Source organism: Berghia stephanieae, chromosome 1 (genome assembly GCF_034508935.2).
Source record: "Berghia stephanieae isolate SIO BIC M18660-M18661 chromosome 1, UCSD_Bste_1.3, whole genome shotgun sequence".
In the NCBI taxonomy this organism is placed as follows: domain Eukaryota; kingdom Metazoa; phylum Mollusca; class Gastropoda; order Nudibranchia; family Aeolidiidae; genus Berghia; species Berghia stephanieae.
The window spans coordinates 63,536,316-63,560,056 of record NC_088360.1 but is presented as its reverse complement, the minus strand read 5'-3'; the positions used below and the strand labels follow the sequence as shown (position 1 = coordinate 63,560,056).

At 36.3% G+C, this 23,741-nt stretch overlaps 1 protein-coding gene across 1 annotated transcript in view; it reads right to left on the bottom strand.

Annotated features, from left to right (window-relative positions):
- Window positions 1–23,741, bottom strand: part of LOC144979222 (exosome RNA helicase MTR4-like) — a 171,522-nt gene that overhangs the window by 86,208 nt on the left and 61,573 nt on the right. The window contains exons 8-17 of the mRNA XM_078925833.1: window positions 21,399–21,497; window positions 18,327–18,429; window positions 17,991–18,125; window positions 14,541–14,731; window positions 11,330–11,431; window positions 10,369–10,494; window positions 4,796–4,946; window positions 1,240–1,412; window positions 981–1,052; window positions 573–698 (exon numbers count right to left, since the gene is read on the bottom strand). Coding sequence (XP_078781959.1) covers window positions 573–698; window positions 981–1,052; window positions 1,240–1,412; window positions 4,796–4,946; window positions 10,369–10,494; window positions 11,330–11,431; window positions 14,541–14,731; window positions 17,991–18,125; window positions 18,327–18,429; window positions 21,399–21,497 — 1,278 coding nt within the window. The remainder of the gene's footprint in view (window positions 1–572; window positions 699–980; window positions 1,053–1,239; window positions 1,413–4,795; window positions 4,947–10,368; window positions 10,495–11,329; window positions 11,432–14,540; window positions 14,732–17,990; window positions 18,126–18,326; window positions 18,430–21,398; window positions 21,498–23,741) is intronic.

Sequence of the window (23,741 nt, the reverse complement as noted above, 5' to 3'; positions counted from 1 at the left end):
GCCGTAAAGCCCAGGACAACTGACCAGTGGCATAATTTTGCAACATGACAGTGCAACTCCCAATCCGTTAGTGTCGCCAATGGCTGGCTCCAGACACACGGATGGAAAGTATTTAACTCTCCTCTCTCACAGCCCAGCCTTAGCACCATCTAATTATCTTTTCAGATCAATGAACTGCTTTCTGGCAGGTACTCAATTCACCAATGACGAGTAGCTTGTGGGGGCTGTGCAGGACTGACTGCAGTCTCTTGACGGAGATTTCTACGAGCAGGGCATCTTCTCTCTGGTCTCATGAAGGGAGAAAAGCATCGATCACAAAGGTGATTACATAAAAGAAAAAAGCAGTGATCCAGGTAATCTGCGTGTATAAAAAAATCCACCTAAGGCCATTATCGTTATTCTGTGGATCAACCTTCGTATCATAAAAAGATAGATTTGTAGCTGGTCAAGGCAGACTTTCTATATAAACCCCATTCAAAATGTGGAAAACGACATTCAAATAATAAAGACCTGGTATACAAATACTAGATTAACATTTGATGTTGAAAGAAGGAAGAATATTTTCAGCATACCTGCATCTCTCCTTTCTCTCCAGGATGACAGGGTTGAATTTCCGAAGCATTCCTGTTTTTTACGCTATCCTTTGTGAGGTTGAGTAGTATTTCTACTACATAGAGTGTTCCAGTTTCATCTGTAGCCTATGTTATGAGAAAATATTTATTTTAATTCTTTTATATACTTACAAACTCATCACTTTCTAAACATGGATACACACTATTACTATTCATAACAAAGATATAAATTATTAATTTCTGGATTAACCTGTCCTTATCTATGAGGAAAACAAAATATTCATGCAAAAAAAAAAAAAATCTTGTTCCTTCCTTTATCCTTTCATGTGCCACATTTAAAGATATTAGTAATCAAATAGAAGTGCTCAGAATCTTTCTAAAAATGTTTAAAATGGCTTTTGGACTCACAGATGACTGGTCAAGTTTCTTGTGAAAATTCAGGACAACACCCCAACCAAAATCCATATCACTGTGCTTCACCTGAAAACAAGGCGAAATGAATAAAAACACTTTTTATCACTACTACATAAACCAAAGTCTTCATCAATATAATCAATTTAACATCAAACGTATAAACTTATGAGGGAATGAAAATAAATATCCAAAAATTTGTAATTACATAGGTAATGTAGTTAAATTCATGAAACAACTGAGAAGTAATAACAACCTTCAGAACCCGGCCAGGTTGTAAGAAAGGTAAAAGGTACGTTGGTTTCAGTATAAAATGCCTCAACTCCTTGCCAAGCATATCAAGCTGTTGTCTGATTTTGTAGTAAGATGACACAGAATCTTCATCTTCAATGCTTAATGCTTTGTAAGATTCCTCCTTCTTGTGTAGTTCTATATGAAACAGAAAGCAATATGACAATTATAACAAAGCAAACATCTATTAGACATAATCAGGCCTATAAAATCAATAAAATCTTAATTAAAACAAGGGATTTATATTAAAACTTTCATGCCAATCTCCTCCAAATAATGCGACATTCTCATAGAAACAAAATAGAATAGTCAGTTAATTTCCACTTACATCATAAAGCAGGGGTTCTATTATATTCATAGTTTTTTTGTTGTTTTAAAAATGGTTTTACAGCGCTTGTAACACACTAAGGTCATATCAGCGCCAGTAAAAAGTAAGAAAATGGGATAATAAAAAGTTCTAGATTTACCCCCAAAAAAGGTTTAGACTTAGTCAGGGAATTGGTTCAAATAGGAAACGTATATGTAGATTCCACTATGTAGAGCACACTATCAGTGTACTTAGCTTGAGATCACCTAAATGTCTCACTCAAACGCAAGCTCAAGATCTCAGTAAGAGGAATACACTCAAATGTTTACAAATCATATGTTAAAAATAACAGTACATAACAGAGAGATGATTTACAAGGAAAACTATCATCTCCCAAAACTATAACTATACTATACATTCGACTGTTTCCCTCCCAGCTGTCAGGACAAAACCAAGTAATCTCATTCCAAGACAACGACAGAAAGCAATTGAAAACCAGATACAGGGGTATAGAGGACACAGCAAGTATCTCCCTGCCCACTATGGGAGGTCAGGAACCCACCCCAGAGATTCATAGAGTATACTTAGTATTTATTTTACTTGGGTTTTTTTCTTTAAATAAAAACCAACTCTGCATCTATTTTTGTCCACATGCTATGACCAGGTACGTATCTTCTATTTAATCACAAACAACTGGCCAGTGACTAAATTACAACCTGAAAAACCTCTATCCCCAAACCTTCTGGAAATTTAAATCCCCCCCCCCCCCCCCCCCTTTCTAATTAAAAATAAGCAAAAAGGACCATATAAATGATCCAAATAACTAAAGCAACAAAAGACACCAAGAGAGCGGTATGGTGGTACTGTCACGCAGACTAGATTGACGATGGGAATGTCCAATGTTACTGCAGTGAAGAAAATTGTGGAATCTGATAATGAGAGAGAGATAGAGAGAGAGAGAGAGAGAGAGAGAGAGAGAGAGAGAGAGAGAGAGAGAGAGAGAGAGAGAGAGAGAGAGAGAGAGAGAGAGAGAGAGAGAGAGAGAGAGAGAGAGAGAGAGTGAGAGAGAGAGAGGGGGAGAGAGAGAGAGAGAGAGAGAGAGAGAGAGAGAGAGAGAGAGAGAGAGAGAGAGAGAGAGAGAGAGAGAGAGAGAGAGAGAGAGAGAGAGCACAGCCGTTTAAATAGGACCCAAACTTTCACTTTAGTTACTTTTTCCCTCACTGGCTACCGTCAAGTAATGTAAACAATCCGCCGTCAGCCACAGTGATAACAACTGTCAAGACGGGGTGCATTGGCAATAAATTTTGTCTGCAGGTAAATCTCATCGCTTTGAATTTCTCTCAGACAGAGAGTAGTAGAAATTTCATCAAAGTACTCAATTTTCTCAGCCCGTTGTGGATGCAGCATCTTTTTCATAATTTTCAAACATATATGGATACAAAGGCCAGCTTTTCCTCTACAAGACGCAATTATTTTTGTTTACATCATTAAATGGTAAGTTTGTATTTTGCTCTTTTGAATAAGCAAAGTTTTTAATGAAATAAATATTAAAATTATAAGTTTAAGAAATATTTAAAATTCAAAATATCAAACCAACACTTTATACCATCAAGTGTGAGGGATCAGAGAAAAGTTGATGAAATTCTCTTTCATATGATATAAATTTTAATTATGTAGATTTAGGAATTTAAGAATAGAGGGTGTTTAAAGGAATCTCATTAATTATTTTTGTTACCAACAAAGAGGAAAATATTTCATGATATTTTAGAAACCCAATGATAAAACTAGATAGTGATGATAAGAGACATTTATTTAATTTGATTTCATTTAATTTAAGCGGAAATTTTAAATCTTTCTTAAATTTACTTATTTATGCTCTGTTCAGGTTATGGAGAGACACACTGAAGACGGTCATTATACCAGTACAAATGAAATATGTCGAATTTGTTGTGAAAGAGTACAGAGCCGTGCTGAGAGGATTAAAAGACTCTAGACGTTATCAACAGTTGACTATAAATATAAGTGTGAAATTCTGACATATTTCAATATTTCAATTTGCGAGAAATGTGTCTCACTGATACATAATCTAAAGAAACGCGATGCACATATTGATACCTTTGATTCTGTGAGAAAACTCTGAACAAGAAACAATACTTTATGAGGTGAATATGATCCTAATCTTTCACCAGTGATGTGCTATATGCAGTCTATATGGTACCCAAATTAAAAGAGGCAGATCACGAAAGAAAGATTGTGCAGGTCAAGTAAATAAAAAAAGAGTAATGGGCATGGATATCTCAAAAATAAGGTTATGAAAACTATTATACTCTTTAAGATTTTCTTAGTGGTTTTGATTGTCTTCAAATGCATGTCCTTATATAATAATTTTTAATGAAATTCTTATCATTCGTTGATTCTGGGATAAATATAAGTGAATCACATTGACTATGTTTCTAGTTTATTTAAAAAATTGCATTAAGACAATGCTGTGATTGGATTTCAGTTTTACCTTACTCAAACTCCTTACTTTTACGTATAGGTGAACTGATATCTCAAAAATGCCCCAATCTACTGGTATAAAATTTATATGTCTACCTTCTACAGATATTCAACATCATTTCCATTTCTTTCCGTTTTAAAATCTAACGTGTTGAACATTTTAAAATATTCTCTTTAGAATTTTCATTCACTTAAATTCATGTATCAATTTCATGGGATATCCCTCATGCTTTTTAACACCATCATAATTATGATTATATAATCAATGAAAACTCTGTTATTAAACTGTATAGTAGTATAAAAATGTTTTTGTTACACTTAATAACTGCATTACTACATTAATTTGAAATTCAGAAAAAATCAATCAAAACGGATATAAATTTGTCTCCCTCTCTCAGTGTAAGGCTATGACTCATCAGTCAAGGACTGGCTAGATTTACCTGGCAAACTAAACTGAAAGTGATAAACGCCTGTGAGAGAGAGAGAAAAAGAGTGTGTGAGAGAGAGAGAGAGAGCGAGAGAGAGAGAGAGAGAGAGAGAGAAAGAGAGAGAGAAAGAGGAAGAGAGAGAGAGAGAGAGAAAGAGAGAGAGAAAGAGAGAGAAAGAGAGAGAAGAGAGAGAGAGAGAGAGAGAGAGAGAGAGAGAGAGAGAGAGAGAGAGAGAGAGAGAGAGAGAGAGAGAGAGAGTGAGTGAAAGAAGAGAAAATAAAACCTACTTTCTAAAAGTTCTGGAATTGCAGCATAATTTTGGAACTGGAAAAAAGATCTCTCCAACATATACTCTGGGTTGATTTCCTCCACTCTTAGTAAATTCAGCACCATGTTGTATGTCAAGTGGAAGGCTGAATTCAATGGATCTGGTGCTCCCTATAACACAAATAATAAATATTTTAAGGGTTTTACAGGGCTTATAGAATTACAATTAAAGCACCAAAGAAAAGGTAAGACAAAGGGGAGCTGGTTCAAATAGGGAACAGATGTAGATTCCAAGAGCACGCCATAGTGTACTTAGTTTGAGATCATCCTGAATCAAGCACGGGTCCCCACTTAGAGGAACACACTCAAATGTTTACAAAGCATATATATATATATATATATATATATATATATATATATATATATATATATATATATATATATATATATATATGTATGTGTGTGTGTGTGTGTGTGTGTGTGTGTGTGTGTAAAACTAAAAATAATACAGTGATGATTTACAAGACAAAAAATATCATCTCCCAAAATGCTAACAATACATTTGACTGTTTCAGTTTCAGTTTTCAGTAGAAGACACAGTAAGTACCTCCCTGCCCACTATGGGAGGTCAGGAACCCCACCCATAAATAAATATTTCATACTGAATTAAAGTAGTGTCAATTAAGTGAATTCTATTTTCATTTAAATAGAAACTGATTATAAACATGGACAGAGATGCCAACTCTAAATTTGGCTCACAGGAATTTAAGACACTACTCGGAGGAATTTCAATGCCGAAAGAGTAATTTCCACAAATAAGAAAAGGGAATTCGGATGGTTTGGCATTGTGTTTATATATCCTATAATTCTAAATTGATAGCTGATTAGAACTATATAAGTAAATACAATGCCAACTACAATCCCACCCAAAGTCCCTTTATTTCAAATAAAATAAAGCTTCAAAACCTAATGGTTGTAGAAGTGGTGTTGTCATAATGATACATGGGTAGCGGTTGTGGTAGTATTGGTAATGTTGATGATGCGGTGGTGGTGGTTGTAGTAGTAGTGGTATGATGATGATGTGGTGGTCGTGGTTGTAGCAGTGGTAGTAGTGATGATGTGATGGTAGTGGTGGTTGTTGTAGTGATGATGATGTGGTGGTTGCTGTTGTAGTGGTAGTGATGATGTGGTGGTGGCGGTTGTTATGGCAGTAGTGGTAGTGATTATGCATTGGTGGTGATTGTAGTAGTATGGTAGTGGTGGTTGTAGTAGTCGTGGTAGTGATGATGTGGTGGTGGTGGTTGTAGTAGTAGTGGTAATGGTTGTGGTTGTTGTAGTGGTAATGATGATGTGGTGGTGCTGGTTGTAGTAGTAGTGGTAGAATGATGATTTTAATGGAAACAAAAATGAATCAAAAACTTTTCATGACTTATTACCAGATTGTGAACTAGTTCAGAAGATCAATTGTTTAGATTAAGTCAAAAAATAATTGATGGCTTTCAAGATGGAAAACATACAGTCGCGGTTTTTGTTGATCTCCAACAAGCCTATGACAAAGTATGGAGGAAAGGGTTGTTATCAAAAATGATGGACTACGGAATTGATGGAAATCTCTACTTCTGGATTAAACAATTTCTAAGTAACAGAACAATCCAAACAAAAATTAATAACGGACTGTCAAACAGAGAAGTATTAGAGGAAGGTCTCCCACAAGGATCCTGCCTCAGCTGTACTCTCTTTCTTATTTTTATAAATGATCTACCAGAAGTATTACAGACAGAAAAGGCCCTATATGCTGACGATTTAGTTATGTTATACTACGAAGCACCTACCAATAGCCTCCAATAGAATAAATGAAGATTTAGAAAGCTTAAACACCTTCTGTGATAAATGGAAGTTTAAAGTAAATTGCAATAAAACAGTCTACTCTATATTTACTAAGAGCCATCCTGTTTCCAAGAAAGAAATAACACTCTCCATCCAAGGCCATCGACTCGCGAAAGAAGAAAACCCCACATATTTGGGCATACAGTTAGACAGACAACTATCTCTGAACAAACAAAACTCAGAATGTAAAAATCAAAGCCACAAAGAGACTCCAGTTACTAAAATGACTAGCCAGTACTAATTGGGGAGCAGACAAAAACTCGCTTCGACAACTCTATTTAGGCTATGTGCGTTCTGTCATGGACTACAATTTAGCCCTCCAAAATGTAGGTAGTAAAAACACACATAAAACCTTGGACAAAGTACAAAACCAAGCCCTTCGCTTCATCTCCGATGCCCTGAGATCGATACCCACAGCAGCATGTGAAATACATACGAATGTGGAACCACTTGGACTTCGCAGAGAATCAGCAGTGCTTGAAATGGTTGAAAGATACAAAAGAAAAGAGGAAAACCATCCAAACAGAATTCTGGCAGAGAAATGGAAACCAAGAACAAGATTAAAACAAAAATCCCTGCTACACATTGCTAACAACTTGAATGAAAGACACAGACTCCCAGAAAACAGAGAAAAATCTATTTTAATCAGTCAAAAACCTCCATACGCCGAACTAAAACTTCCAAAAATAAAGACTAACCTCATAGAAGAAACAACAAGAAATAAAAACAAATTAAATATACAAACATTAGCAATGAAGACAATACAAGAATACCCAGACAACTGGATACACGTTTACACAGATGGATCTGCCCACAAAGGAACTAAAAATGCTGGGTATGGGTTTGTAGTAGAATACCCAGATAAAACCTGTAATAAAATCCACAATTCTTGCGGAAGCTCCTGCTCAAACTACGACGCAGAAGCAGTTGCAATAGAAGCCTCACTGCGACACCTCTCTTCTGTTCTCCAGCTAACCCTTCAAAACTTCAAATCGGTTCTCCAAGCTCTTGCTTGAATGTCAACCTCTTGAAGACCTGAGATGCACATTCCTCCCACCAAATCCAAGCATCAGGAACACACTTTATAGTCACCTGGAACAACTACAAAAGACGTCTAACTTCTACGTCATGGCACAAGACTGAAGGGCTAGAGCTCAGGTGGTCGCTGGTTCGGATAAGTAAATAAGTAAGAACTAGTTCAGCATGTGACCAGACCATCGACCATGTCAGTACAGATGAAGGTTTAGGTCAATTTTTATCTCCTGTCCACAATATAAAGTGTCTGACCATCATCTTTTATTCTCCTCCATCTACCTAACAACAAATTGCCCTGTAAAGAAACAGATTACCTCACGTGATTTTAAGAACATCGACATGGAACTCCTAAGGAAAGATCTAACTCATTCGATAAAGAAACAACATGGATGCCAACATACTAAACGCAGGCCTGTAAATGATTGGTGAAAAACTTGTCTGAACTTTTTGAAAATATGGATTAATTAACTCTTTAGTTGCCATGGTCGCTGTACGGCGACCAAAAAAAATGGTCGCTGAGTTGCCACAGTCGCTCTACGGCGATGAGTCAATGACCGCTATTATCGAGGCGAATAATTAAGTCTACGAGCAGTAATTATACTGCTGAACTGCCATACATCTTACTGACGGCTATTGACAGCATTTTCTCGTGCATTCATGATTTAAATTCGATTTTTACATTGTTTTTTTCGTAATTTTCCGTTGCCAAGGCTTTGTTTGTATTCCACTAGGGAATCAGATGAAGAGATTGATGTGTATAGACATGATAGTGACTCAGGAGATTAAATCTTTATCAGAATTGGAGATTACGGACATTGAATCTAGTTCGAGGAGTGACGAGGGAGGGTCAGACAGTGATTTTAGTGATGTTCCAGGGGGTCGTGGGGACAATTTACAGAATGTAAACAGAAGGGGCCATGGCACAAATGCTCGAGATGATGGTAACCAATGGATATGGAATGTATTGACACATGAAGAGACTCATAATCCAGCTGAATGGCTCATTGAGGTTGAAAACAATTCTGGAGCAAGGGATGTTGGGGAGCGTTCACATATTATGTCAACAAAAAATTGGCATTTTTAGACCCCCCCTCCCCCTTGGGTTTAATGAAGAAAAGGTTATGCCTGTGAAGTATTTTCAGCTTTTTCGCCCCGATGTTTTGGGAGAGGAAATATGTTACTTATTTTTTCTCCCTCCCATCCCCCACACAAAGAAGAAAAAAAACCACAGTAAATGAAGAGATATCAATATGATATTTTCTGTACTTTTTGTTCAATCATTACTCAATAACATGCAACAATAAACAAACATTTTTATTCATATATGGTGGAGATACAGGCCCATAAACACAGAAATGCATGAAAAATAAATATAATTAGATATCCAAGATGGCCGCCAAGGTCATGTGACCTAATTTGCATATCACATTACGTCAAACCTTTTTAATTCAAGGATTAAAACAACGAATGATGACATTTAAAAAAGGGTTTCTCCACTAGTGGGAACAACTCAACACCTTAACTCCTGCTTCCACATCTATGTAAGGGCCTTAAGTTTACTTTTCTTCAACTAAGCTGAAAATATAGTGCATTTGATTGAACAATAAATTGAATAGTATTCAAATACTCTGCCTTTGTTGCCATTTTGTCAGCTATTTTTTTTAAATTCAAGATTTGAAATCTTATTCCTGCGTTTGGTTTTCTTTACTTTCAACACCTATAACTGCAAATTTATCCTCTCTCTCCCTCTTTCTCTTTATAATTTTTTCAACCTTCTTTTCAAAGAATTCGTCTGTTGGCAGCCCTTGAGGAACTGAGAAGAATAGAGATGACGAAAGCTCAACCATCTCTAAACCTACATTCTCTCCATTTATACCACACCTCCCTTATTCCCAAGTTCACTACCAACTAATCCCATCTCCCATTGTCTCAGGTCGACCAGAAAGTCAGTTTAAAATTTGACTCATATGAATTTCAGACATGACTCTGAAGAATGACAACAGGAATTTCTGCATACAAAATCTCCTGTTGACCAGACAGCCAACTGGTAGTAGTTCTTATAATTCACATACATCATGAAACGCACATTGTAATAAAATACACAGAAAAAAACACAGAAAGCAAAAGTTACTCTTCATTATTATTTTTTTACAAGATCAGAAATAACAGCAGATAATCTCCACTTCTGACCAAAAGTAACTTTTCATGGAATAATATTATCTTGTGTCTTAAATAATTTTAAAAATACATTTGGTTGAAATTAATAGTTCAATTGAATATACTAGAATGGTAAAAACGCTTGCTTTGTACTATTATCTTATTCATGCTTTTGTCGATAACCAATCTTAGGATCATATGTAAACAGTATAATAAGATAACTTTAACAAGTTAAAGTTTCTCTTTGATCGCAGTGAGCACACATGACTATTGTGGCTGTTGCAGGGTAGACAAGACATTAAATAGGATTGTCGGTTCTCCATAACATTCTTTCGTAGCTACAATAGTGATAGTATTTTTAGATTCAGTCTGAAATCTTTTTTCCAAGTTAAATCTGAATTTTGGCATCTTAGGTAAATGGAAAAACTGGCAAAGTAACATTAACAATATTTCTAAAATAAATTGATAGATTAAAAAATCATTCACTATTTTGACCAATTATAAAACATCTCACCTTTAAGATTGTTTTACCATTCTCTGGTGTTATTTTCTCATCCACCATCATAATGACAATACCCCTTTCATCCAAACCTCTTCGACCAGCGCGGCCAGACATCTGAATATATTCTCCAGATGTTACCTACATAAGAGTATAAACTTTCATTAAAAAAACAAACAAAACAAATGTGATATCAAATATATATGTCATGCTTATAACCTTGTTAACAATTATCACAAATCCTAGTGGAGAGGTAGTAAGCCTTTCCAATTGAATGTAATGGTTACAGAATAGATACTTCACAAATTCATACTCTAATCACACCAATTAAATAGAGGTGAGTTACAGCAAAGCATTTGCAGTCAAATTGAACAGCAATTCTAAAGCAATTCTCAACAACTGACTCTCATTAACTTTTTGGAAAGTTGGTATTTGATCAATATCCTAAATCTTATCTTTCATAAAATAGAATTTCCATTAAAATAAAAAATATAAAAAGAATCAAAATTACTTGGCTAAAATATGTGTGCTAATTTGGCAAAACCAGTTGGATGTCGCACAAGCTAGTTTTCAGATAAAGGTAAAAAATCGTCTGCATGATTTTCATTTTTTAATTTATTGTTTTTGTTATCATTCCATCTCACAAAGGATTTTACAATTTGAAGATTATTTATAGATAATTTAATTTTGTTTCTTTCGGAACCAAACCTCAAGATATTACATCTATGTCCTGTTTTTAAAAGTGATTTTCTCTGTTTAATTTTTGAACCCCAGGCCTTCAATTGTAAATAACCCTAATTAAGATAATTACAAAATTCAAACTGCATTTTGTTGTGAAATGGTGTCTGTTTAAATATATATTAATATTTGATTTGATTTTTTTTTGTCAGATCACCACAGATATATCACGCCAATTAAGCATGATCAAAATCAAGTAAACCGAATGTTAAAAAAAACCCAACCCCAAAACACTCACATTTCTAAAATCTTTTCCGTCAAACTTTCGACAACCTGTAAACAAAACTGTCCTTGCAGGCATGTTCAGACCCATTGCAAACGTTTCAGTGGCAAACAAAGCCTGGAAGAGACAAACAAAATATAAATTGATATTTAATATCAGAGCTACCAACCCAAAATGCCAGTAAAACAGGAAAATAATTTAAGAGGATGACATTGTTATTACCCTCAAAAATTTATTGCAAAATTTAAAGAGGAAAATCCCTATTAAAAAAGTGTGAGTTGACTATAATAAATGATGGAGCAATCTATTTATGGGCGTCACAAAGAAACCCAATACTCCTGTAAATGGTAAATTGTCCCCACTACCTCTGAAAATCCCCTGTGTGGTGTCCGGGGTCCCTCAACTGAGAGGGTGCAAGAATAGCCTAACGACAAGCAAAAGGCAATTAATGGTGTGTGACTCCCCTTTTTTTGAGTCAGGTCCTCCATGTTGGGAGTTGTTGTCGAAGGGTTAACACCCCTTCCGTAAAACAAACCGTTACAGAATCGCAGACGAACAGATCAAATCCTCTTTTTAGCTTGGGCGTTCTGCAATGACAGAATTTATGAATGACAACAGACAAAACCGAAAGGACTCTGCTGACCCGATGACGTCTTCGCCAAACAAGCAGCTTCGAATTATTAAAGAAGCTGATATACAGAGAAGTGATAAGACATGGAACGAGGAAAAAAATGTAGCTAAGGATAGAAACTGTTTGTCTGTGGCCCATACCCTGACCCAGGGTGAAAAAGGCAATGATGATGACCTCTGAAAAATGTTTTTCGACTCTCACAGCCCCCTTGAAAAACGACAATATAATGCCAGGTACCATAGTCGAGCCCATTTGGGGAATGCAGCCACCCCCCCCCCTCCATCTCGCTGAGAAGTAGTTATATATTCAGGTTAACCCATTGCCGCCCAAATCGCCCGTAATCGCCCGCTCAAAAAACATCTCAAACAGTCCAAATCGCCCGATATCGCCTGCCAGGTACCCAGCATCTTTGAACCCGTAAACTAAAAATGTGTGTAGAACCACTTCTTTTTATTTAGTAAACGAAAGTAGAGAAAGAGTGAAAGTGAAACTAGAAATTTCCCGATCGTTTTTATCTCAATTCGTTTTTCTGCTGTGTTTTTTTAAGTTTGTCGACCAAATCGGTTGTGGTAACGTCCTTTTTTTTTTTTTTTTGCTGGAATGGCGTTTGAATTCCTCAACTCTCGGGCGTGATCAACGTTTTTTAATGGATAGTGATGATGATAGTACTCATTCAGACACTGAATCAGACATTGAGGTTGAGTTGGATGCGCATTTTGATGACATTGACAATGGGTTTCATGTGTTTTAATATTATTATATATTTTTCAACTTTAACATTTTTTTTTCAAATCAAAATATGAATCAATCGTCCAAAACAATACATCAAATTAAAGGCAATTCATTCTTCTTTCCAAAACAGCTTTTATTTTGTTTCTAGCATGCCTCACATTCTTGCAATTAATTTTTTAATGAAGTGTACTATGACATTTGGAAGAGTTATCTCCCCTCGCATGGTCTGTGAGAGACATTTTTTCAGATTATGCCCGGGCAGCAATGGGTTAAAAGTATGTTTCTTTTGTTTTTAAAGGGTTTTACAGTACTAGCGACACATCTAGGTCATTTCAGCGCCTATTAAGGAAAAGCATATGAGAAAAAGTAAGACAAAGGCGAATGAATCAGATAGGAAACAGACGTAGATTAGATTCCAAGAGCACACCATCAGCGTTCTTAGTTTGAGATCACCTAAAAGTGTTATCCAAACTCCAGCACAGAATCCCACTAATAGGAATACACGTTTACAAACCATTATATTATATTCAAAACAAAAAATATATTGGTACATAGCAGGGAGATGATTTACAAGGAAAAAAAAACATCTCCCCAAAACTACAAACTATACATTCAACTGTTTCCCTCCCAACCAAGGTCAGGAGAAAAAAACTAAGTAATCCCATTCCAAGATAAAGACAGATATAAAACAGAAAGAAGACACAGCAAGTGACCTCCTGCCCACCATTGAAGGTTGAAAGACCCCACCCAGAGGTTTAAAGTAGCGATGATGTTCTGGTGGTAGTGATGATGATATGATGGTGGTTGTAGTATGATGATGTGATGACGGATGTAGTAGTGGTAGTAGTGATGATGATGGAGTGGTGGTTGTAGTATTGGTGGTGGTAGGGATGGTGATGATTGTAGCAGTGGTGGTATTGATGATGGGGTGGTGGTTGTTGTAGTAATAGTGGTGTTGGTGATCATTTTGACATGCTAGTGATGGTTATTGTAGGGAAGGTAATGCAGATTATCTGGTGGTGGTTGTTGTATTAATATTGGTAATGGTGATCCGTATACCCAAAAATAATTAATTCCCAACCCTGGAAAGAAAATTTTCAAATCCCTGACCTTTTTCCAATTTTCCCACCTTTTGGGAACTCTGAAAGTGACTGTCTTTGAAAGAGTCACTGTTTTTGAGGGAGAGGGTTAAATATTGTAATACATATTAACGCCCATATATATTAGGCATCTTGGGACATTCTCCACTCAATATTTTTAAAAATTCAATACCAGTACACTAAAAGACAGAATTACTATACTTTTTCTCTTGAAAATGTTTTCTTTTGTCTTAATATATCATTCTCATGTTACAACAATAAAAAAGGAAAGATTCAAGATTCCATTTTAAAATGAATTCTCCCATCAATGCTTCATCATTTGACTGTGTTGTTTTTTTTAATTTTTTTTTTTGTTTGTTTGTTGCTTTAGGTCTCTTCCAACACAATTGAGGTTATATGAGAGACCGCTGAAACAAAAAAACAAGCAATCTAACAAAAATAGTACAAATGTAAATCAAAATCATAACCTAAAGATATCATAAGCTAAATTATAAATAACCAAGAACAAACAGGCAGAAGATTTACAGAAAAAAAAATATCCCCTGTCAAAAATACAATCACAAACCAAAGAAGCAGGATAGGCTAGTAAAGAGAAGAAGAAACGACATCACTATCGGATCGTACACCCATGCGAACATCATAGGTATATGATTCAAGGGTGATGCTCCCATCCAACCACCCGCGTGTTGTTTTGGTTTTCAGAATTAAGATATGATTTGATAATACAAAAGATAAAGCACCACACTTTAAAAAAATAAATTACCTTTATGAGACCTTCAGAGAACAATATCTCAATGGTTTCTTTAAGCAGAGGTAATAAACCAGAGTGATGAATTCCAATGCCTTTCTTCAACAATGGGAGGACATGTTCTACCTGTGGCAACCTTTTATCCTCATCAGATAAGGCATCTACTGCGTTATTAAAAACTTCTTCAACTAGTCGCTTCTCTTCCTCTGTAAACAAATTAATTTCAAAAAGAGCAAATTTAATCAAATGCAAGTTATGAATATATTTTAAAAATTTATAATCATCCCTCTTTGATGTGGCCTCCACAACTGCCAACCGAAACAAGCCTCTGTCGTGCGAATCCTTCCACATTCAGTCACTGGGTTATTCATCCATTCGCTGATGCAGAGACGCCAACTTTAAATTTGGCTCACAGGAGTTTCAGACACCACTCGTAGGAATTTCAACGCCGAAAGAGGAATTTCCGCACACAAGAAAAAGGAATTCGAATGGTATTTGATATTGTGTTTACATAATGTATAGTTTTAAATAGATAATCGTTGATGTGGTGGTGATGGTGGTTGTAGTACAAATGGTAGTGGTGATATTTTAAGGGTTTTGTAGTATAGTGTGTAGATGAATGGGTGGTTTATGTATGATAGTGATGATGTATGGTGGTTGAGTAGAGTGGATGATGATAGATGTAGTTGTGTGTTGTTGTTGTTGTTGTGTTGTTGTTCTTGTTGTTGTAGTAGTAGTAGTAGTAGTAGTAGTAGTAGTAGTAGTAGTAGTAAGTAGTATATAGTAGTAGTAGTAGTAGTATAGTAGTAGTAGTAGTAGTAGTAGTAGTATAGTAGTAGTAGTAGTAGTTAGTAGTAGTATAGTAGTATAGTAGTAGTTGTAGTGATGATGATGTGGTTGTAGTAGTAGTGGTAGTGATGATGATGTAGTGGTGATGGTGGTTGTAGTAGTAGTGGTAGTGATGATGATGTGGTGGTGGTGGTTTTGTTTGTTTTTTGTTTGTTTTTAGGTGTTTAACGGCGCTTTCGACACTATTTAGGTCATTTAAGCGCCCGTTTCTGTCTTTTATCAATCTTTTATCGGCCCTGAGGGGCCATAGCTGATCAAAACGTGTACTGTTGTAATAAAATCTTTATAAAATCATAATAGTTACATGTTTGTTGAGTAAAAATATCTATTTACAATTTCTGCAGGAGTTCACATTCCTGCAGATACTTTAAAATTGTAAGCGGATCGACCGACTGGAACAGAGACTTCAAGTCTCTGTTATCATAATGTTGTGACCTTATCTGTTCTAATTCTGTACATTAAATTAAAATGTGTTGAACTGTCAGGTCACAGTTACATGTTCTGCAGAGGGGTTTTTCATCCCTCTCCAGAAGGAAACGGTGAGTGAGGGCAGTATGTCCGATCCGGAGTCGAGTTATTTTTACCTCGTCTCTTCTTTTTAGCCCCGAGTTGGGTCTGGGGCCGAGGTCACTTTTAATTTGTTTGAATTTGTTATGTACATCTCGACTCCAGGATGGTGGTGGTTGTAGTAGCAGTGGTGGTGGTAGTGATGAAGATGAAGTGGTGGTGGTGCTTGTAGTAGTAGTGGTAGTGATGATGTGGTGATGGTGGTTGTAGTAGTAGTAGTGGTAATGATGATGTGGTGGTGGTGATTGTAGTAGTAGTGGTAGTGATGATGTGGTGGTGGTGGTTGTAGTAATAGTGGTAATGATGATGTGGTGGTGGTGGTTGTAGTAGTAGTGGTAATGACGATGTAATGGTGTTGGTGGTGGTTGTAGTAGTAGTGGATAGTAATGATGATGTGGTGGTGGTTGTGGTTGTAGTACTAGAGGTCGTGATGATGATGTGGTAGTGGCGATTGTAGTAGTAGTGGTAGTGATGATGTGATGCTGGTGGTTGTTGTAGTAGTGGTATTGATGATGTGGTAGTAGTTGTTGCAGTAGTAGTGGTAGTGATGACGATTTGGTTGTGGTGGTTGTAGCAGTAGTAGTAGTGATGATGATGTGGTGGTGGTTGTAGTAGTAGTGGTAGTGATGATGATGTGGTGGTGGTTGTAATAGTGATGGTAGTTGTGGTAGTGGTAGTGATGATGATGTGGTGGTGGTGGTGGTGGTTGTAGTAGTAATGGTAGTGATGATTATGTGGTGGTGGTTGCAGTAGTAGTGGTATTGATGATGACGTGGTGGTGATTGCAGTAGTAGTGGTAGTGATGATGGTTGTAATACTAGTGGCGGTGATGATGATGTTGTGGTTGGAGGGGGGGGGGGGAGGTATCCTTGGAACAAATTGACCTCACCGGAATTTGACGGAAGTTGCCCGGAGCCCGGAATTTTTTGCTCCAGACCGGAGTTTTTTCCGGTGAAACAGGAGTATTGGCATCACTGCTGATGTCATGTGATTCGTCTTCTTCCTGGTCTCCCTCTCCATCTTAAAGATAGAATGCGCTTGGCCAAGGAGTTCACAACATTGCCATCCGGAAGTATAACGGATCAACACACAAACTCTGTGTAACCATGAACTTTTATAGTCCGGTTAATACAGTTTAGTGAGAACAACTCACAAACGCGGATGGCAAAAACAATAACAAAGGCCTGAGTGACGTCATCTGCATACTATCTATACTCACCACAATACCCTCTAGAAAAATATTTTCAAGGGTGTCATGTCTCTTGATATGTCCAAAAAAAGCAAGTTTTAGTTTCTGAATCATCTTGATGAGATATGGCTCCTTAATGCATGGGACTCTTTCACACTTTGGTTAGTTTCCTTTGCTATCCAAGAAATGCGGAGAATTTTTACAGTAATATTTCATTTCAAATTTTATACTTATCATTTATAATAATGATAATAATAATGTCTTTTCCGTTTATCACTTTAAACTTCAACATAGTCACCATAGTCCAAGAGGAATTCAATTGGCAAACTTTGACAGAATTGAGTCACCTAAGCCTGCACCTCGCCATCACTGCCAAAATTTGCCCCCTTCAGGTGTCTCTTATTAAGAAAAAGAAAAAGTCACTTGGAGCTAAATTGGAACTGTAAGGGGGGTGTTCTATGACTTAAAGAAAACTTCCTCTTTCAATGTGATTGTGCATTTATGTAAGTAGTTCTCACTCAATTCTATCAACCAGACAATAAGCGTTCAAGATTACACAGTTTTGTGTGTTGGTATATTATATCAGGCTGGTGGGTGTTATGCGTAATTTGCCTACACATACAGCATTAATAGCCAACTGGGTTAAAAAAAGAATTAAAAATTTTCCATGACGGGGTTTGACAGAATTTATAGGGAACTTCCGACAATTGTAAAAGCCTCGCAGTGTGTTCATTCATCCTACTACGTACGGGGTATTTAAAAAATCTCTTTCTCCCCCCCTTTTTTTTTATTTGGCACATTGCCTGATTTCAATCCTTGACGGAAAAATAATTATTAGTATCTATAGATATATGGCTTACCACTGTTGAGATCAAGTTTGGACATCTGCATCCCATACATTTCACACTCTTTCCGGCCAAAGCTGAACACAATCACAGGTGCAAAATTTCTTTCCATTATAAGCTTAACAATTTTGAAACAGTCTGACTCGTTAGCTGCAGATGAAAGAAACCAAGATTATTTTTCATGACTATTGAATAAAGTGTGGTGCATTGGATGTTTAATGGTGAAATTTTATAACCGAAAAAAAAATTATTATTAGAACTTGACTTATAAAAAAATCATTTTAAGGTTACAGAACATGAAAGTTCCATTCTATCAAATTTTCAGAGGGTAGAAAATGACAGGGCTCTTACCTTTACTTCCCCGCTTTTTTCCTTTTTGGTCCCCCTTTGCAGCATCTCCTGCATCGCGCAAAACAGTCATGGCCGTATTAAAGTTATCCTCATGGAACTCACCCTGGGGAAAAAAGTCACCACAGGAACTTGTAACACGCCTAGCAGGCTGATTTTTTGTATGTATTCTTCAATCTAATAACTATAAATACTTTTCATCGTCAAACCTCATAATTGACTGTTTTTAACTCTTCTAATCTATACTACCTAACGAAATTTCAGAAACTACATAGAACATCAACTCTACCATTTTCATACACAAATTTCTGTTCTGTGCGGAATTACATGACATTTCATATGGAACTCAACCCGGTCTTTTATTATTGACAGAGACATAGTTACCTGGAAAAAGAGGCAAGCCCCTAATCGCTGCCATGACAACAGAGTATCAGTACCTAGGTACCTTGTTTTTAGTGGTTTTACAGTGCTTCCAACACTCAAAGGTCATTTCAGTGCAAGTAAATAAATGACGGGTAAAGCTGATGTTCATTTATATGACATGTCTCATTAAAAGCACACTAAAACAGTAGATTTAGGCCTGTAAATGAGCTCTATAAAAATTGACTGAAACTGGAACTCTTCGTAGCGGAAAAATCCAAAGAATCGAAATGAATCGTAAACAGCAAGCTCGCTTGAGCAAAACAATGGCAGAAAACTAATTTCAGGTCTGTAAATGGTTGGTGAAATAATTGTCAGAACTTTTTGAACACGCGAAAATAGACACAACAGGACAAAAATATGGAGACAACACAGACATGACACGTCAATTGACTAGTCAAATCATGTCACTTTCCCCTACTTATTTATAACGAGGTCCTTATTTTATGGTACCAAAAAAAAAATCCCAATTATTTGAGGGCCCAGGTCTGAGTTAGCTGTAAAATGAAAGGAAGAGAACAATTCCTACCCTTTTGAAGAATGTGTATCTTCGCTCCTGTTTGTGTTAAATGTTTACGTTGATTCTTTTGTTTATTTGGATTAATTCTTATAGAAAAAGAAGAAGTAGAAGTAGAAGTAGAAGTAGAAGTAGAAGAAGAAGAAGAAGAAGAAGAAGAAGAAGAAGAAGAAGAAGAAGAAGAAGAAGAAGAAGAAGAAGAAGAAGAAGAAGAAGAAGAAGAGGTGGTGCGGTCCCCAGATAAACTAACGCGTGAGAGCTTTCGAAGAAAAAGAATATTTCGAATAAAAATAATTACTTCGCATTATTTTTTTTCCCGTCTCACATCGGGACGGAACCAATAAAATATAGGGAAAACTATATGAGAACCAGGGAAAACTATATGAGAACCGGAGATATGCATGTGTGTCGGTAGCAAAATAGAGAGAAACCTTCCGGTCCGGTTCAACACACTTCTGTGTGTGTGTTATTTACTGACTAGGTGTGTATGTGTGTGTGTGTGTGTGTGTGTGAAGACGACTCACGCGAACTTCGCGACCTCTCTCTCGCTGGCTGTGGCACAGTAGCCAGGCAGTGAATATATCCACGTCTAGTGGAGCGTGTAGGTGGCATGATAATATTATAGCTTTTGTTTTGTTTTGTCTTTGATGCGACAAATAAAAATTATTTATTTTTTTAAAAAATTTTTTTTTAAGTTGGCATTTGAAACGGAATAAAATCTAATTTTTTCGAGGAAAGAAATAAAAGTCTATTATTTTCTTTTTTATTGGTTCTGTTCTTTGATGTTACGAATTTTATTTCTACTTTTATCTTTTTCTTTTTTCTTTTTAGCACTTATAGAGCAAAATCGTACTGTCGGAAATCCGACAATAGACAGAAGATTTACAGGCCTGTAATTTGCGTGGGAATTAATTAGGCTACTTACTATTGTTTCTTATAATTAGGTACCCAATCAGTGAAGAAAAGGTCAACCAGTTTAACAACGTGAGGCAATCGAGATGTGCTTGTAGCAATCATATAACTTTCGATTTGAAGGTGTCTACATAACGCACTTCCAGCGTACGCATTTTACTTTTTCATATTTTTTACTTTCCAACAGGTAAATGTGGTCAATTTTGGCTTAGACGAAACAGTGAAATTTTACACTCGGCAGCTCAGTTAAAATTGGCTACCATTGGGATCACGACAGGTTTGGAAAGTGAAAAAGATAATTTCATGAAGGCTGTATGAAAATACACTGGGATCTGTTCAGACACGGCAATTCTAAAAAGCGTCGCTTAGCCTTGGCAATATATTATCCATCGTTAATATAAATGGCTCATTAATATAAATGGCCCATGAGGTATGCGTAGCGCTGTGGAACATTCCTAATTACTTTACAGTCATTCAACTACGATTAATGAATTCTTTCTATCCTTTTGTAAAATATTTGAATTTGATGAATTGACTGAGAATTTACAGGTCTATAGATTACAAAAGCCAACCCAATTATTAATCACAATATTTGTTAAAAAACAGGGTTGCAGATTCAGGGGGGGGGGGGGGGGGGGGGGGGGGGGGGGGGAAATTACTGAACTTTTACATAAACACATCGACTGAACACTATATTCCAATAAAAAGACATTACATATTTACTTTTAAATACATGACATTATAGTTAAGGATAGCAATAGGTCAATAGTGATCTTAACTTGTATACTTGTATCCTGGTGTTTACTGGATGGATGTTCCTTTTCTAATCGCTTCATTTTCAGTAAGGTTGGGCTTTTGACTCCCATTCACCCAGAGGTTTATTAGCTAACTAAATTCATTAAATATACAGAAAATTGTCAACCCTGTAAAAAATACACATCCTTTCAGATATGATTTTCAAGAAAAAAAAAATCATTCTCCACAAAAATAAAATTCCATTTGACTGTCTCCCTAGTACAAAGACCTCACACATGTTCAGTTCAAAACAAGAGTGTCTCATTTAAAAACAAGTCAAAATAGAGAATAAAAAAAATCTATGAGGATATAAGAAAAAGTGGGGTTAGACCGATGTGAAACCCAATTGCCAAGGAACTGAAATGTATTCCTCCTCCTGCAAGATAATAGCAATGCAAAGCCCCTTTCGAAATAAGCAAAAGAGAACTCACATTTTCATCCACAACAAGGTGCAGTCCATCACCTCCAGCTGGAAAAATGTAGTGTTGTAAAGGAATGGGTCGATAATCTGTATATACAACATGGCATGGCTGGTGAATGAACAAATCAGATTTTTCCTTGAATTGATACACATGAATGGATTTAATGTGGCTCAAATTATAAAATTATCTCCCAATAAACTGTTTGATGCTGATTTATTTTTCAAAAATGGCAAAACTACAAAGAGGTTAGTTTCCATTACCTAACAATGGACAGAGACCTAACGCCACTTCCATTCATAAGCGATGCGTTTAAATTAAGCAATGAGGGGGAACTTTTGCATTTGTTAACAAATATGGACAAAAAAGTGGACTTATTTTCTCTTCATTTTTTATTATTTTTGTGTGAATAATGCACTGAATAAATTTGAGGAGAGTACTTTGTTTCTTTTAATCTCCTGATAATAAATTATTGGGTGATTTGACACTAGACAAAAGTTTTACACACAGATTTGAACATCTTATGCCAATAATAAAAGATTTAGAAGCCTACCTACACTCTATTCATTTGGAAAAAAAAAAAAAGATAATGTAGTTCATAACATAAATATTATAAATTATTATCATGAACTTCGGAAACACTTTTTTTTTATCAGAACAAGCTTTGTCAGACAAATTATAATGCATTTCTGAATCAAGTTGTGATGTAGACCTGTAAATGAGCTCTATAAAAATTGACTGAAACTCGACAAACTGAAGATTCAATTATTTTTTTTAAAATAAGGGCATCATTGGAGAGCAGAGTGATAAATACAATACATTAAAATGGTGGGTGTTATTTCTTACTGCAAGTATGACTGCCATAATTTGATGTAGTAGAAGGAATGCTAAATAAGCATGTCATTCATATAGGTAAAGATGACTTCATCAAAGTCATATTCCTGCCTCTGGAATTTTTTTGACATAGTCAGAAAAATAATCACCATTATCATCTTTAACTTCTAGCCATGACCAATTGAATCTATTCCTCACATCTTTATCGATGCTCGACAAGTCTGAATTGAATTGTGATCCACGAACAGCTCAGCCATTGTGAGAACATTAGAATAATGTAGCAATGAGCAAACTTGATTTTCAATCAGTAAATGACAGAAAAAAAAAAAACTTAAATAAATATGACTTCAGGCCAATACACTGAATTATTAAGTAGAAGTGAATTATCAAGAAGAAACTTCGGCAGGCGTAGCGGAAAAATTCAAAGAATCGAAATGAAGGTAAATCGCCACAAAACATCAAGCTCGCTTGGGCTTGAGCAAAACAATGGCAGAAAACGTCCTGATTTGCACGGGAATTAATTAGGCTACTTACCATTGTTCCTTATAATCAGGTACTCAATCAGTGAAGAAACGATCAACCAGTTTGTTTACAATGTGAGGCAATCGAAATGTGCTTGTAGCAATCTATCTTGGTAACAACAAGATATGAAGTGAGTAGAAAAGTGCCAGAAGACAATAGAGAATAAAAAATTTTTTCGCGGCGGTGGTGGGGTTTGAACCTGCGACCTTATTGGTACGACAACTCCGCCTGGCAGGCGAGAGCGTGGCTCTACCGTGTGAGCTATCCACGAACACAAAAATATTCGTTTCAAACTCAAAGTCATTTCTAGATCCCTCTCTCACCCACTTCTTGAGACCGCCGATTCGTTCACCACCATCGCGAAGTAATTTTGACCAGCAGTTAAGCTTAATAGCCAATATTCTCATCACAAACATATAACATAGAAACGATTGAGACATTGAGTATGCTCCGGTGTATGGGGTGAATTTTTAATTCAGAAAAGTGAGTGGAGCAGGCACTTATGTTGGTAACAACAAGATATGAAGTGAGTAGAAAAGTGCCAGAAGACAATAGAGAATAAAAAATTTTTTCGCGGCGGTGGTGGGGTTTGAACCTGCGACCTTATTGGTACGACAACTCCGCCTGGCAGGCGAGAGCGTGGCTCTACCGTGTGAGCTATCCACGAACACAAAAATATTCGTTTCAAACTCAAAGTCATTTCTAGATCCCTCTCTCACCCACTTCTTGAGACCGCCGATTCGTTCACCACCATCGCGAAGTAATTTTGACCAGCAGTTAAGCTTAATAGCCAATATTCTCATCACAAACATATAACATAGAAACGATTGAGACATTGAGTATGCTCCGGTGTATGGGGTGAATTTTTAATTCAGAAAAGTGAGTGGAGCAGGCACTTATGTTGGTAACAACAAGATATGAAGTGAGTAGAAAAGTGCCAGAAGACAATAGAGAATAAAAAATTTTTTCGCGGCGGTGGTGGGGTTTGAACCTGCGACC